At 42.0% G+C, this 17,234-nt stretch overlaps 1 protein-coding gene across 3 annotated transcripts; it reads left to right on the top strand.

Moving 5' to 3' along the window:
* The first annotated feature begins 225 nt into the window (after nucleotides 1–225).
* On the top strand, nucleotides 226–16,677 carry LOC122732120 (zinc finger and SCAN domain-containing protein 12-like). 3 transcript variants are annotated; one of them, XM_043972275.1, is made up of 4 exons: nucleotides 226–294; nucleotides 1,437–1,942; nucleotides 5,460–5,601; nucleotides 11,414–16,677. In XM_043972275.1, exons 2-4 carry the CDS (start codon nucleotides 1,520–1,522, stop codon nucleotides 12,325–12,327), a joined length of 1,479 nt encoding a protein of 492 aa, XP_043828210.1. In that variant the 5' UTR covers nucleotides 226–294; nucleotides 1,437–1,519; the 3' UTR covers nucleotides 12,328–16,677. The 3 variants fall into 3 exon arrangements, with proteins under 3 accessions (XP_043828210.1, XP_043828215.1, XP_043828218.1); XM_043972280.1 differs by lacking the exon at nucleotides 226–294 and adding an exon at nucleotides 590–857; XM_043972283.1 differs by lacking the exon at nucleotides 226–294 and adding an exon at nucleotides 882–1,005.
* Nucleotides 16,678–17,234: the final 557 nt, after the last annotated feature.

Below are 17,234 nucleotides of genomic sequence, written 5' to 3'. Positions count from 1 at the left end.
CAGGTTGGGCACCGACAAAGAATTGGGCCTTTGTTCCCGCGCCCACAGGGAGCCCCGCGAATTGGGGAGCACGTACGGAAGGGTTGCCTCCCGGGAAGAGGCCGAAGCCAAGGGCCAGGCCACTAGCAGCAGCTGCTTCTCCTCCCCGCTCCTCCCAACCAGGCCGACCCCCAGGTACCCCCCCCCCCCGCAATGACGTAACCGGTGCGGGACCAGCCCGGTTTCCCGGCGCCAAACTCCACCCTGGGATTTCTCGGCTTCATCCCGACCGCCATCTTCCCTGTGGGCAAGGAGGTAAGGAGACTGAAGGGGAAGGTTAGGAAAGGACAAAATTGGGGGCCCGGTCATCTAGGCTGAAGAACCAGACTCAATTAAACACTTAAGAGTCCCGGCAGTACGATTCTGTTAGAGAGAGAAGGGGTTGTGCGCGCATCTCCTGCAGCTGCACACAAGAGGTTATGGAAGAGTGTACGAGTTGTCTTTGGACTACGATTCCCAGAGGCCTTCGGGGCCGAGGGACGTCCATTTTTCCGGACTACATTTCCCAGAAATCAGGGCAGCACCGTTCTCGAGATACCTAACAGCAGCTTCCTTTCTCTGTTGGACTCTGAGCTTTGAGCTCCCTCACCCTTCGAAGCCCAGAGGACAGCCTCGCCTCCTGCACGCTTGTGTAGCGTGCACTTTTAGACTTAGCTCCAGGATCTAGCAGGGCGGACACTTGTCTCTATTTCGGAGTCACGTGCCCTTCAACCCGGTCTCTATAGCAACCGCTTGACAGTGGTCCGTCGGCCTCAATCACCCCGGAAAGGGCGGAAACCCGGCCCGGAGGTTCCGGGAAATGTAATCTGGGAGTGGAGGTGCGGACGGGTCGGACTGATGGCGGAGGGGCGGGGTTGGGAAGTAACTAACTCACTTCTGCCTCTGGCGAGGAAGCGGAAAGCAAAGAGATTGTGTTGATGATTTGCCGATCCTTGCGTCACTTGAGAACCCTCACGCCCTAGGCCTGTGATTTTGACAGTTTAATTTCTTGGTCTCTGGTGTGGGGGATGGGGGGTAGGGCTGTGTGAGGAGGGGTTTTGGGGGAACCTGGCGGGGTGCGGTTGGGAGAAGAGATTTTGCATTCCTGGGGGGGCGGGAGAAGAAAGAGTCTGTCTGGATGTGTGCGCATGCTCCATGGCATTACTCGGAGTCTCTGGGGTCCAACCTCAGTGAGCTCTCGTGCCACTAGGGGGCGTATGAACTCCGTGTTATTTCTATTTCCCCAAATACACAAAATTTGCTTAGGAATTCTTGGTTAATTCGTTAGTGTTTCTTCCTGTCACCTTTTTCGTTCAATGAATGATCCTTTTGAGGGGCCCTCCTTAACTTGTTTAAGTCCTCTAATAACGTTGTTAATTTAATAACTCATTGTTAATTTTGGTTTTCTTCTACCTTAGGGGCGTCCTCGAAGAGCAGCCTAAGGGGAGCATCTTTGAGGAAGAGACCCTCGTTTTGTTTTTCTTAACTTGCACAAGCCCAAATGGCCGTGGAATCTAGAGAGGCCGTGGCCCTGGATCCCCAGAATCCAACAGTGAAAGAGAGACTTCAGGTAGTAAACATGGAGGAAGAAGAGGATTACCTGTGGGGGGAGAAAGGAAGCCAGAAGAGGAACAGCCCTTCCACCCAGGAGATCTTCCGGCTGCGGTTCAGGCAGTTTGGTTATTATGACACACCTGGACCTCGGGAGGCTCTGAACAAACTCTGGGAACTTTGCCATCAGTGGCTAAGACCAGAGATCCACACGAAGGAGCAGATTCTAGAGTTGCTGGTCCTGGAACAGTTCCTGACCATTTTGCCAGAAGACCTGCAGACCTGGGTAAGAGATCAGCATCCTGAGAGTGGAGAGGAGGTGGTAACCGTGCTGGAAGATTTGGAGAGAGAACTTCTTGAACCGGGACAACAGGTGGGAAAGGGCAAGTGTAATTTATTTTGGGAAAAGAGTGTTCTTTTGTCCCTTCCTTTAGGGGGTGAACTCCTTGAGAGCAGGCATTTTTAATTTTTTTGCCCACCTTTTTATTCCCAACACCTAGGATGCCTTGCACACTATAGGCACTTAATAAATGTTTGTTGACTTGATTTGTTGACTAAGAGAAAGTCCACAAGAAAGTGAGTAAGCACCAATATTTAGTGTGATTGGCTAGGCCCATGTATTTGTTTCTTTTTTACTGTCCTGTTGTCAACTGCTCAGCTGCTCTTGAAGATATGAGATGTAAGAATTCCCTGCCAATTGTAGAAAACATGTTTGTAGAATCATTTAACAAATATATTTTGAGTGCTTACTGTAGTTAAATCAGTGCTAATCAGTGTGAGGGCTACAAAAAGGACGATCCTTGCTTCCTCTGACTTCAACTAAGAACTGACAAAATTGTATTAGCCTCAATTCAGTAAACATGAAATAAATAACTAATAAACAATAAAACGCCTATGCATTGTAACCTCCTTGAGGACTAAGAGTGTAGTTGCAGAAATAATGCAGTAACTATAATTTCAACTAGAATATAATAAAGATATAGGAGGGCACAGTGGATTAATCACTGGGCCTGGAGTCAGGAAGTATTTGTTGTTATTGTTCATTCCTTTCAGTTGTCTCTTATCCTTAGTGACCCCACTTGCGGTTTTCTTGGAAAAGATACTGGAGTGGTTTGCCATTTTCTTCTCTATTTCATTTTACAGATGAGGAAACTGAGGCAAATAGTTGTGACTTGCACAGGGTCCCACAGCTAGTAAGTGTCTGAGGTCAGATTTGAACTCAGAAAGATGAGTCTTTCTGACTTTATGGCAGGCACTCTATCCATTGCTGCATTACTTAGCTGCTCCCAGACTCAGGAAGACCTGAGTTAAATTTGGCCTCAAAAAACTTATTAGCCTTGTGACCCTGGGCAGGTCACTTAACCCTGTTTGCTTCAGTTTCTTCATCTGTAAAATGAGCTGGAGAAGGAAATAGCAAACCACACCAGTATCTTTGCCAAGAAAACCCCAAATGGGGTCATGAAGAGTCAGATACATCTGAAAGGAATGATCAGTAATAGTAACAAAGACATAGGAAAAAAAAAAGAAAAACAAAACAAAAACCCAAAGATATAGGAGAGGTATAAAATGTTATGAGAGTTCAGGAAAGGAAGCGCTTGCTTCTGGCTGGTGGTGGAGAAGGGGTCTAAAGCCAGGAGAGATTTTTTTGTTTGTTTTGTTTTTGGAAGGAAGTGGCCCTTGAACTGTGAATTGGAAAAGGATAATAGGAAGAATTTCAAAAGATTTGCAGAGCAAAGTTAGTGAATTCCAAGTGTGAGCATTAACCCTGTGACTGATAGCCAGAACAAGTATTTAGAGCCAGGAAGTGGGCTTCTAATGTTAGAATAGGTAGTAGGGACCCAGGGAAGCTTTTTTTTATGCAAGGGAGTGAGATGAATAGAGCAATTGTTAAGATTCATTGAGCAGTGATTGGAGGGATTGGAGGCTGGAGTCAGGGAGACTGGTCTAGAGGCACTAGTCTAGAGGAGAGGTAGAGAAAGCCTGCTCTAGTAGCAATGTAAATGGAAAGGAGATGTTTGTGAACAAAGATTTCACAGATAGGATCAGCCAGATTTATGTCTCTTCCTTTTCCTTTGTTGGCCACGTTCAAAGACTATGCCATGGCTTCCAGCTTGCACGTCTGAGAGGGGGGGTGGTTTCATTAACAGAACTGGAAGGGGCTGGGGGTGAGAAGAACTTGTTTAGTTGGGGATTGTTGAGCTTGGGTCATCCATTAGAATTATCTACTAAGTATTTGCAGCCCAGGAGAGGGGTCGGAGACACATACAAGTATATTAATCCTTGGAGAACCAGTTCAAGTATTTAGGAAATAGCTGACTAGTTTAGGGTGGAGGATTCCTATAGGGTAATAGTTTGAGATATGAGACTGGAAAGGGAACATGGTCTAATAAGACAGGCTAAGGAATTGGAACTTTTTCAGTAATATTGGAGGAGCCAGTGAAGGGTTCTTTTTGTTTTTGTTTTTTGAGTAAGGGCATGTTATGAAAAGTAGTTTTAGTAAGATTATTCTGGTGGTGTATTGACTTATTTTGTTCAGGAAGACTGGAGGCAGGGAGACCACTTTAGGCAGCAATATCTGAAGTCAATCAGTGAACATTTATTCAGCATCTTCTTTGTGTGAGGAACAAAATCAATTGGACTTGTTGAGTGACTAGATAGAAGGCACTAGGGAAAAAATCAAGGATGACTGAGTTTTTTCACCTGGTTGACTTAATTATCTGTCAATGAATGAGATCTCTGAATGAGAAGATGGAGAGAAAAGAGGAGAGGGCAAAAACTGAATTCTGGGATATGCCTACTTGGAAGCCAGGGAAGAGAGGGGCCATAGAAGAACATGGAGGGATAGGAAAACAAAGCTAGTGTGGGAAAAGGGGTCAAATGTGATGGTAAAAATGTAGACTGAAGATAAGCATGGAGTGCAAGGGGGGCTGGCCCAGTGTAAAGGGTGACTTTGGACTGGGGGGAGCTGGGCTTGAGTCATGCGCTTACCTCTTATTAGAGCAAGCCTTTAACTTCTCTGGGCCTCAGTTTCCTCACCCTGTAAAATGAAAGGCTTGGACTAGATAACGTTTAAGATTCCTTTCACTTCTCAATCTTTTATCTTCTGTCACCACAACAAAGGAGGCCATCAGATTTTCCCAATTTTTTCACTCACTATACTCAAAATCCTCCCTAACACTTAGGCTGTGTTCTTAAGAACAGTTGTTTTTATGTCTACCCTATATTGGATTGCTTATGGTCTCAGGGAGGGGGGAAAGGAAGGAGGGAAGGAAGAGTAGAATTTAGAATTCAAAACTATAAAAAAAAGTTGTTTTAACATGTAATTGGGGAAAAATAAAATATGGTAAAAAAAAAAGAACAATTGTTTAGTGATAACATGGTTTCTTATAATTTCTAAAAGGTAATGTAATATTATGGATATGGTCTAAATGGTTAAAGGTAGGCCCATAATTTATTTTTAATTGGTAAAAATGGATAAATATAAATGGGAGTTTATTCACATTTGTTTGAAGTTTTCTCGTACATTCATCTTACTAAACACTAAATCATTCATTGTTCAGCTAACCACATCATGATAACATTAGCACAAATTTCATGAGATTTCCTGTGTATAAGTAAGAAAAATGTCCTATGTGGTTAATTCTTTCATGTGCCAAATCAGCCATCTTCCTGAAAGGCAGTAGATTATTCATTATTAATAAAAAGGGCCTCCTGGGTTGTTTTATGATTTTTGTTCATCTTAATACAACCAATTTGAATCTGACAAACAAGACTTTGGTTCTTCCTCCCCAGTCCTGTATCTGTGAAGGAATGTAACTCCTTTCCATATTTTATGTTTTAGCTTCCATGGTGCTTCTTTCACAAAGCCAAACCTCTGTCATTATCTTCAGGTTTCATCAAGTACACAGAGAGGGGCCTGGGAGAAGATGGCACCCTTGAGAACAGCACAGGATGCATCCAGTGCCCAGCTTCAGCCTATGAACACCCGGATCAAGTGTGGGTCTCCAGAGCCCCAGTTCCTCCAAGAAAGAGGTGAGGAGCAAGATTGAATATCAGAGAGGAAGGAGGGAGAGCAGAGGTGGTGATGGGAGTGGGGGTTATTTTATTTTATTTTTTTTTGGTGAGGCAAATGGGGTTAAGTGACTTGCCCAGGGTCACACAGCCAGTAAGTGTCAAGGGTCTGAGGCCGGATTTGAACTCAGGTCCTCCTGAATCCAGGGCCGATGCTCTATCCACTGCGCCACCTAGCCGCCCCCCTGTCCTTCATTTTTGAAGAGGGCTAATGACATCATGGGTAGATTTATTGAACTCCAAGTTAAAGGTGGGAGGAATTAATTTCCAAGAGAATTTTGTGATCCTAGAACTGACTAATTCCCCAAAAATCTAATCAATACAATCAGCATCATTGATCTTGAAGATTCAAGGAGAGGGTCATTCTCTAGTGCCTACAAACAAGTCCATATCTCTCCCCCCATTTTTTTTTGCTGGGCAATGAGGGTTAAGTGACTTGCCCAGGGTTACACAGCTTGTAAGTGTCAAGCGTCTGAGGCTGGATTTGAACTCAGGTCCTCCTGAATCTAGGGTCGGTGCTTTATCCATTGCACCACCTAACTGTCCCTATCTCCCCTATTTAAAAAAAAAAATCTTCACTTGATCCTTCCATCCCTGGTAATTACCATTCTATATTTCTTCTGATTTTGTAGCTAAACTTCTCAAAAAGGCTATCTGTAATAGGTGCCTCCACTTTCCTCTCACTCTTTTCTTAATGCCTTATCAGTCCATTGAAACTGCTCTCTCCAAAGTTACTAATGATCTCTTAGTTGCCAAATCCAATGCCCTTTTCTCAAAGCTCATTCTCCTTGATGTCTCTGTAGTCTTTGACACTGTTGAACATGCTCTGATCCTTCATACTCTTCTAGGTTTTTGGGACACTACTCTCTCCCAATTCTCCCTACTTTTCTGACTCTTCCTTCTTAGTCTCCATTGCTGGATCTTCTTTCAGGTTAACGTCCTCTAACCATAGGTTCTCTCCTGGGCTCTCTCCTCTTCTTCCTCAAGACTACCTCCCTTGATGATCTCATCAGCTTCCATGGATTTTATTACCATTTCTATGCTGAAGATTCTTAAGTTTACCTATCCTTCCCCAAACTTTCTGCTGAACCTCCAATCATTCCTCTCCAACTGTCTTTCATACATCTCAAACTGTATGTCTAGTAGACATCTTTTTTTTTTTTTGGTGAGGCAATTGGGGTTAAGTGACTTGCCTAGGGTCACACAGCTAGTAAGTGTTAAATATCTGAGGCCAGATTTGAACTCACGTCCTCCTGACTCCAGGGCCAGTGCTCTATCCACTGCGCCATCTAGCTGCCCCTCTAGTAGACATCTTAAGCTCATTATGTCCAAAATGGAACTCATTATCTTTCCCCCTAAGCCTTCCCTATCTCCTATGTTCCTTATTACTATGGACAGCAACAGCATCCTCCTAGTTCTTTAGGCTCACAACCAAGGGGTTATTCTCTACTCTTCAGTATATCACCCTACGTCCATTTTCTTGCCAAGGCCTGTCAGTTTCACCTTTGCAACATCTCTCTTTTGCCCCCTTCTCTCCTCTAACATTGCCACCACTGTAGTGCAGGCTCTCATTATCTCATGCCCGGACTATTGCAGTAGCCTACTAGTAGGTTTTCTTATACCTTGCTCCCCACTGTGTACTCTTTGATCCAGTGACATAGCCTCCTGGCACTTCTAGGAACAAGAAAGAAAGAAACAATTTAGATACTGTGAAATGATGGACCTAAAGGTACTTTGGAAATGTTAAAAGCACAGTGCACATATTTCTATTTCCTTAAATCTTGCTTTAATTGCATAAAATAATGGAAACCATAGAGCAATTAGTAATACTAGTTAACATTTATATCCTTAGCTTTTTGAATAAATAATTTTATGTAAATAATTGAGTAGAAGCTCATTGGATCAGAGATCGACAGCTTGAAAGGACCTCAGAAACCATGTAGTCCAGGGGTTCTTAACCTTTTTTGTGTCATTGACCCCTTTGACTATGGACCCTTTCTCTGAATTATGTTCCAATAAATGCATAGGATTACAAAGGAAATCAGTTATATTGTTATGGTCATCAAAAATGGTTATTAAAAACGTTTTTAAAGTTCATGGACCCCAGGTTAAGAACCCCTGATGTAGTTCTTCTGTCTCATTTTATAAATGAGGAATCTGAGGCTCTAGGAAGTTAATTGACTTGCCCAAGGTCACTATGCAGATAGTAACACAAATAGTCTTTGAATCGTGGTCCTCAAGGCTTGTTCCACCTTTTCATAGTCTCTCCTAATGATATTTTCTATCTCTGTTAATGATACCTATAGGAAGCCTTATTGTGCTAATCATAAAGTTATAACCAGTACATCACCATCTTAGACTTGCTAGCAGCTCAGGTTAATTATAAGTAAAGGAACCCAAAGTCAGATAACTGTCTAGCAGGACTGGCCTGTGAAACTTAAGCCTACCAACAGGTACTCTTCATCTTTTCTAGCATTATTCCTCTTTCTAACTTCTTAGGTCCAGTTTTTTCTACTGTTTTTGGTTCAATCCTCCTGAGAATGGCCAGATAGCTCTCTCACAGAGGAAGGGTCTACAGGGTGTCTGCTGCTCACAGGAATTCACTGTGGCCAGAAATAACTTCATCCTCAAAATGCTGAATTAATATAACCCAAGGGGATTTGAAAGATCCTTTCTTCCATGGGAAAATGGATTTAAATTCAGCAGGGCAAATTTTCATATTTCCCCTCTCCCATTGGCAAATCTGTTGGAGAAGAATATCATCCTTTGTATTGGAAGTTACTGCCTCCTTTGGGGGAGATGCTGTCAGAACAAACCATTCCTCCCACGGAGAGATGTTGATTGGCACTCATTAAGCAAAGATCCTGAGGAATTTGCCACCAGATTTTTGCCTGTGATGGCATGGGAAGAAAGAGCCATGCTTTCTGAATGAATACAAGTTCAGAGACCAGAAGGAGAGGGCAGGGCAGGCCACATTTGGATGGAGTATTGTGTTCATTTCTGGGTGCCATTTTTTTTTTTGGATGCAGGGCAATGAGGGTTAAGTGACTTGCTCAGGGTCACACAGCTAGTAGGTGTCAAGTGTCTGAGGCTGGATTTGAACTCAGGTCCTCCTGAATCCAAGGCCATTGCTTTATCCACTGCACCACCTAGCTTCCCCCCTGGGTGCCATATTTTAAGAAGAGTGTTCAGAAGCCGGAGCAAGTCTAAAAAAAGTGATCAGGATGCTGAATGGACTCAAAACCATGCCACCTGAGAAGTCAGTCAAAGGAACCAGGAGTGTTTAGTTTGGAGAAGAAGAAACTTAGGAGGCCATGACCACTGTCTTCAGATATCTAAAGGCTTCTAATATGGAAGAGGGATTAGGTTTTTTTCAAAGCCCCAGGGAAGAAATTATAGGGAAGGAATTCCTACTGATGACTACTGTCCATCTTTGGAATGAACTACCTCAGAGGAGAGTAAAATAGTTGTTAATGGAGTACTTTAAACAGAGATTGGACAAATGTTTCTTGGAGATAAAAAAGTTCAGCAAACTTTATTTATATAAGGCCCTGGGATTGAAATAAAACAAAACATAATAACTCCAGCCCTCAAGAAGGTTAGATTCTACTGGGAGGATCCAATTTGTAGCCAGAAAAGTAAAACGAGAAAATTTCAGGAGGGAAACAGGACTTAGTACTGGGGATATCAGGAAGAGTTTCGTGTTGGAGGTGGACTTGAAGGAGGTTGGAGATTCCAGGATATGGAAAGGAAACGCCATTCTTGGCACGGAGAATAGCCCTGGGAAAGCCATAGAAAAGGGATTGCTTTAGTTTTGAAAGAAATTCTACTAGATGACCCTCAGTAATCTGGCCTCTCCCACATCTGCTAGTCCGTGTTCTTTGGTTTGGGGGGGTATTCACCAAGTGCTGTTGGGAATTCAGAAGAGGGAGAACTGATCTCTGGGTACTGCATCAGGTGAAGCATCATGGAGGAGGAAGCATTAGAGCTGAGGATGACAGATATGACTGAAGGATAGATAAGGTGCTGACAGACGAAGACGGGGACTCAAGGGAGAGTGAGCTGAGTGGGTTTTAGGCGACTGTGATCGGGCAGGCCTGCTTTTAGCCAGTTCAGAACCCAAACTGTCACCTGCTTGTTAAGAGGAGGAGAGCATAGCCAGTGCAGGGGTGGCATTCTGGACATTTCTCCTTCCTGCATTGCAATTAACCACTGAGTCTCTCTTTTGGTCTTAATAAACATTTTTATCACTCTCCCTTCTCTACTTAAAGCCCTTTTGATTTGATTTACAACAAATCAGGTATATACTGCCCCCGCCCCTTTTTGGCTTTAATATTTAATTTTTTTCCAATTACATGTAAAAATAATTTTTTATATTCTTTAATGGAAGTCTTTTTTTTTTTTGTGAGGCAATTGGGGTTAAGTGACTTGCCCAGGGTCACACAGCTAGTAAGTGTTAAGTGTCTGAGGCTGGATTTGAACTCAGGTATTCCTGACTCCAGGGCCAGTGCTCTATCCACTGCACCATCTAGCTGCCCCTTTATATTCTTTAAAACAAAATTTTGAGTTCCAAATTCCTTCCCTCCCTCATTGGAAGGCAAGCAGTTTGATATAGGTTATACATGTGCAGTCATAACATTTCCATATTAGTCATGTTGTAAAAGAAAAAAAGACCAAAAAAACCCTGAAGCAAAATAAAGTTAAAAAAAAATCTACATTCAGACTCCATCAGTTCTTTCTTTGGAGGGAGATAGCAGTCGTCCTTCAGAGTTGTCTTGGATGATTGTATTGCTGAGAATAGCTAAGCCATTCACAGTTGATCATCATATAGTATTGCTGTTACAGTGTATGTTTGCTGGTTCATGTTAAGTCTTTCCAGGTTTTTCCGAGAGTATCTTGCTCATCATTTATCATAGCACAACAGTATTTCGTCACAATGATATACCACAACTTGTTCAGCCATTCCCCAATTGATAGGCCATTGCACATAGTTCCAAATTGCTCTATATAATGGTTGAATTAATTCACAACTCCACCAACAGTAAATTAGTGTCTTGATTTTCCTACATCACCTCCAACATTTGTCATTTTCTTTTTCTGTCCTATTAACCAATCTAATAGGTATGAGGTAGTACCTCATAATTGTTTTAATCTGTATTTCTTCAATCAGTAGTGATTTAGAGCATTTTTTAATATGGCTATAGATAGCTTTGATTACTTCATATGAAAACTGACTGTCTATATCTTTTGATCATTTATCAATTGGGGAATAGTTCTTATTTTTATAAATTTGACTTGTTTTTCTATATATTTGCTAAATGAGATCTTTATCAGAGAAACTTGCTTCAAAAATTTTTTTCACAGTTATGATGCCAACTGTATTTTCCTCCATGCTATTTACCTCCTATTTATTCTATTCTTTCTCTCCTTTCACCTTGTCCTTCCTTAAAAAAGTGTTTTGCTTCTGAGTACTGCCTCCCCAATCTACCTTCCCTTCTATCAGCACTCCCCTCCCCCATCTGTAAAAGAGGAATATGATGGCCTCTAAGGACCCATCCCACTTTAAATCTATGATTATCACCTTTCTTATTGTGTTTCCTAATATGTAAAAATTAGGATAATCATACTTCCTGATTATTCACAGCATTGTCATAACTGCAATAGATACTGTCCATAAGGGGCTGGGGGGATGCAAACTCTTGTAAGTACACCTTCAAGGAGGTTTTCGTCTCCCAGCGTACATGACATTTGTGTTTCCTCTTGATCATTTCAGATTTTGAGACTAGTACCAAATGGTCCTTCCCAAAGCAGGAACTTTCTGAAGAAGTAGAGTCACAGGAGAGGATATCTGGAAGATTCCCAATGGAGATTTCCAAGGCAGCCAAGATTAGAGAAGCCTACGAATGTGAAGGCACTTTAGATGAGCAGCAAGGAAGCAAAATGGAGAAAATAGATGGATCCCTTTCCCAGGATGGAATTCTGCTAGTGACTATCCCTTCTGAAAAAACTCCCTTAGGAGAGAATGGTGATGGAAATGATGAGAGTCTGAGCACTTGCCATTTGAGCTCAGACCTGGTTATACAACAAAGAGGAGATAAACCCCATATACCTGCTGCAAACAACCAGAACTCTAGCCAGAATTCATCTTCTGGTGTACATCAAAGAGATCAGACTGTTAAGAAACCTTTTGAATGTAACGAATGTGAGAAAACCTTCAAGCAGAACTCAGAACTTCGAAAACATCAGAAATGTCATATGGGAGTGAAGCCTCACAAATGTACTCAGTGTGGGAAAGCATTTGGTCGTGGTTCTGATCTTAGGAAGCATCAAAGAATTCATACAGGAGAGAAGCCCTATTCATGTAGTGAATGTGGGAAAGCCTTCAGGGGGAGCTCAGACCTTATTCAGCACCAGAGAATTCATACTGGAGACAAACCCTATCATTGTAGAGAATGTGGGAAAGCCTTCAATCAGACCTCTTCCCTTATTCAACACCAGAGAATTCATACTGGAGAGAAACCTTATGAGTGCAATGAATGTGGGAGAGCTTTCAATCAAAGCTCAGCTCTTACTCAACATCAGAGAATTCATACTGGAGAGAAGCCCTATTCCTGTAAAGAATGTGGGAAACCCTTCAGGCATTGGTCTGGCCTTATGACACATCGAAGAGTACACACCAAACTTTGACCCTCTGCATATTTTGAATATGACAGATCTTCAGATGACTTGTAACTTTTGTTAAGTCTCAGAAAAATATACTGGGATCATAACCCCATAAAATAATTATGAGCTCCTCAAGGGCAGGATCTATGTTTGTCTTACTGTGTTTGGTCCTTGCCTGAGTGTCATGTGCCTATGAGAAATAAGGTTTATTTTGTGATAGATTAATCTAAGTAATGAATGAGGGAAACATTAATTATTTACCTCCTCCCTTTTTAGGAAACTCAAGGAATGTGAAATAAATGGGACTGTAAAATCTTGAGTTGGAGTTTTGTTACTCCAAGAAACTATGAATTGGCTACATCAAATTCACTTTGCCCCTTTAGCCACTGTCATGGAATTCCTATATTTGTTGTCTTTGTCACTGACATCAGGATGACACGGATATATTGTCAGTGACTCTTCTTCTGGGTGTGATCATCTCCTACCTCCTCCCCTACTTCCAGTGGCATCTGCTTCTGAGGAACAGAACAACATGAGGAGACTGAGTCCAATATTTTTTTCCCACGAGAATTAATGTGGATAGTCTCCATGTCCCCGAAGAGGTCTGACAGTGAGGAGGGGCTATGAGTATGCCAAGAAAGTAAGGAAATAGACACTCATTTAGTTTCTTATTATTTGGCATGTAAGGTATTTACTATTACTTTTGTAAATAGTTATCTTCTAAGAGGGGAGGGTATATGATTTTTGCTATTTCACAGGTGAAACTGATATCCCAAGAAAAGAAGGGTTGTACTGAAGGGGATTAGGATAGGTTTGGGTGCCCAGAGCCCCCTCCTCATGCTGTACAGTTTAGGCGGGTAAGTCTCTGAGCTTTTTAAGAGGGTCCAAACAAAAATTGGAGAACTGTAGAGTGACAACTATAGGATTTCACAAAGATTTTTATTCTGATTCAAGAAGAGGGGAAAGGGACTTGAGCAAGATAGAAAGGATGTTCAATATCATAAGTAGTTTTGATCTCAGTTATTGACACCAACCTCACCCTTTCCTTTGGTCAGAAGTTATCTTGAATTTTGACCAAACTCAGGCCTTGGGGTCCTTATCCTGAGGAGCACACCCTTCTGTCTTCCCAACCCAATGGGACATCTCACTTCTTTACTGCTTTCTTCAGGAAGCAGGTGGTTGAGATAGCTTGTTTCTTCTTCTGAAAAGCCATGATTTGGAAGAGGAGTCACTGGCTCAATTCCTGGAGTGGGTATGTAGTCTAAAGATACACTGGGCCCTTCTGGTCCCTGAGAAGGCAGAGAAGATGCTGTCTAGCTTCTCTGCCCCTGGAAGTCCCATTTTTTCCTTATTGCTTGAGTGGGTTTGGCTTGAATGACTTCACTTTTCTCCTGTAGACTTTTCCAACTACAATGTTGGAAAGGGATTTTACTTTGTACATCTTCTTTGATTAGTCAGTGCCCTAAAAGCTATTGCTCCTGAGGAAAGGAGTGTGGGTATGTTGTATACATGTACGTATTGTAAGCACATGTGTATTTTTGCTGGCCATTCAATATTTTTGTTTTTCTTTGCACTGCCTACCATAAAAGCTTACTCTTATTCCTGCATTGGAATAATAATAAGAAGAAGAGATCTTATTTTTATTGTTTGTTTTTTTGTTTTTTGTTTTTTTGGTGGGGCAATGCGGGTTAAGTGACTTGCCCAAGGTCACACAGCTAGTAAGTGTCAAGTGTCTGAGGTCAGATTTGAACTCAGGTCCTCCTGATTCCAAGGCCAGTGCTTTATCCACTGCACCACCTAGCTGCCCCGAGATCTCATTTTTAAAAATATGAGTTGTCTCCCAGCATCAGAATCTTTTGCCATTGTTCAATCCTGCCTGCTGCATGTTGGTAAAGTTAGGAGGATATGGCCCTGAGAATTGGGAGATAGGTGCTTTGGGAACCACACCAGTGGTGTTCAGCTTGGGCATGCTACTTAGCTCAGTGATGAATGGACATTGTGTTTGCAGTGGCAGCTAAAAAGTTCTGGACTTGAGTTTGGGGAGTGGACATGAGAAAAGCATCCCTCCATGAACATCATAGTGACTGTGATGGAATGGTCAGCAGTTTCTGGATTTAGAAATGTTTCTTTTTGGATCAATTAGTCCACGTCATCAATACCTGTCCAGGATGTGAAAATATCAAGTAAAGGACCAAAGGAAGAAGACTAAATTGTAAAAGGGTTACGGCCAAATCCTGAGTTGCTATGGAATCAGAGCCACCATAGTGTTTTTGCTCGGGAGGGGAGTTGGTGGCAGTTGGAGTCGACAGAACTGAGGTTGGGGGTTTAGGGAAGGATGGTAGCTGTCCTATCCTTAGCTCTATTAATCTAGCTCTTGGCTGTAAAATGTTATGAAGTATCTTTTAGATACTGGGTCAACCAGGCCTTCTCCCAAGGTTTGTGATTTTCCGTGATGAGAACAGGTGAGACATGAGATAACTCAGAGATTGAGAGCTATAAGGAACCCATAAATCTTAGAGAAGTCATAGAATCACTGAGCCTAAGAGTTTGGCACCTCAGAAATCAGTCCCACCCAATACTTGCTTGAGAATTGTCAATATAATATCCATGACAACCCTCTGAAGCCCTATGAGAGAAAACCCATTCATTACCTTCTGACACAACCCCTTCTACTTTTATGCATCCCTAATGTTAGGAAGTTTTTACAGATATCAGATGTAAATTTGTCTGCAGATTCTGCCCCTGGGGCCCCGCTGATTAAATCTAATCTTTCTTCCACATGACAGGCTTTCAGATGCCCAAAGACACTTATCATGTTACTTCAGCAGATCCTCATGGGTGTTTTCTCCAGTCTTGTGTCTTGGGTGCCCTCTTCTGGACAGGCCACATCTTGTCTACTGTGTCTCCTTGCCTCAGTAGAGGCAATGAACAAGCTCAGGCTGGCAAGATTCCATTCTTTATTCTTGATAACAAAGTCATGCTGGCTTTTAGTAATCTCTGTTTCTTGTTATCAGTGCTTGTGAACTATCTCTTTAATAGTGTTTTAGGATATTGTTCGAAAAAAAAAGTCAAGCTCTCTGTCCTGTTTTTGCAGACTCCAATCTCATTGCTTTTTGAAAATTGGGAACATTTACTCTTGTCTCATGACACTCATTTACAACTTTACAAATAAGTTGTGGAACTGGAGGAGTATGGAGCTCAGGTAATTAAAAAATCATTGTCATGGAAATGTAGGATAAAGTTGTGGCTAATGGATTAAAGTTTGGTAGGTTGAAATGTTTCATGATACAGTGAAGTTCAGCAGAGAAGGGTGTGGGTAGATAGCATTCAGTCAGGGCTAGAGTTACATGGGGGATGACTCCCTTACCCCCTCCATCTTGAGCCACATTAGGGTAGCATGCTGCTTGGTGGCACAGACAAACAGAGGGATTTGGGCTCTGCTTAAAGACATGGCACCTAGAGGGCCTTGGGTTTACATGGGGTTTTCAGACAGAGTATTTGCTTTGGCAGTTGCCCCATTGCTGGTGAGATGATAGGGTCGGGGAACATGAATCAGCATTTAAAGCAGGGTTTCTAAAAATTAACTAGGTAGGCCAACCTCAGGATGAGGAAAGTGAAATTCTGTCTTGTATCAGCAAGCTTGCAGCCAGTTCTAACTAGAACAGTGTGCAGTTAAGGTTTAACCTTACCCAGCATTGTGGAAGAGCTGACATACCTGGGAGAGTGGGACCATAGAGTCTGCTGGCCATTCAGTTACACTCTCCAAAAAATATGAAGAGAATAAATCGCATAAGGAAATTTCTCAGAATTATTGGATGTGGGACAGACTGCCTATCATTAGAATCCACTGGATGCTAACAAGAACCAATCCCAGCTTCAACTTACACAGACTTATTGTTTATTATAGAACTACAGGAATAACATGACTTTATAAGCAAATAAGTAGAAAAAAACTCACCTTCAAGGAGCACCATTTTGAATTGCACAAAGTTTTTCACCTAAGAATTTCAATATGATATGTAAAAAATTAAGGGAAATCGGACTTCATCCCAAGACATATTGTACTCTTCTGCTAAATTTCATATGCTATTTAATAACTTTCCTCTAAAAATGGGCATTTGGAACCCCCCACATCTATTATAAGAATTTCTACAGGAGAAAGCCCTCTTTAAGGACTTTGATATGCACACCAACCCAGAAACAGAGCTTCAACAGGTAAATCCTAAAAAAAAAAACTTTACAGCTATGAATGACTAATTGATAACAATGTAAATTCTGTGTTGGGTTTAACAGATTGTTATGATCTATAATTGTTGAAAAGTGTGGGGAGTTTGCTTTGGGAGGGGACATCAAAATAAACATCCTTATGAAAAATTCCCCAATTGTGTCTCTCTGTATTCCTCATATTTGTTTCTTACAGCACCGTATTATTCTGTAACATTCCAGTACCACAGTTTGTTTAGATGTTCTCTAATAGAGGTCCAGTTCTTTGGCAGTCAGTCAGGAAGCTGCCATTAGACAACTATTAAGGGCCTGCCATGTGCCAGACATTGTGCAAACAGTCCTTGCTCTCAAGGACACTCCCAGTCTAATGTGGGGCACAACATGCAAACTTTTATGGGCAAACAAGATAGATCAAGGATAAATTGGAGACAATCAGCTCAGGGAAGTCACTAGCATTAAGGGGGATTGGGACAGGCTTCTTTTCTTTTTTTTTTTTTTTTGCAGGGCAATGGGGGTTAAGTGACTTGCCCAGGGTCACACAGCTAGTAAGTGTTTGAGGCCAGATTTGAACCTGCATCCAGGGCCAGTGCTTTATCCACTGCGCCACCTAGCTGCCCCCTTTTCTTTTCTTTTCTTTTCTTTTCTTTTCTTTTCTTTTCTTTTCTTTTCTTTTCTTTTCTTTTCTTTTCTTTTCTTTTCTTTTCTTT

This window comes from Dromiciops gliroides, chromosome 1 (genome assembly GCF_019393635.1).
Source record: "Dromiciops gliroides isolate mDroGli1 chromosome 1, mDroGli1.pri, whole genome shotgun sequence".
Lineage (NCBI taxonomy): Eukaryota > Metazoa > Chordata > Mammalia > Microbiotheria > Microbiotheriidae > Dromiciops > Dromiciops gliroides.
Note: the sequence above shows the minus strand (reverse complement) of the source record. Positions and strands in the feature narration are given on the sequence as shown.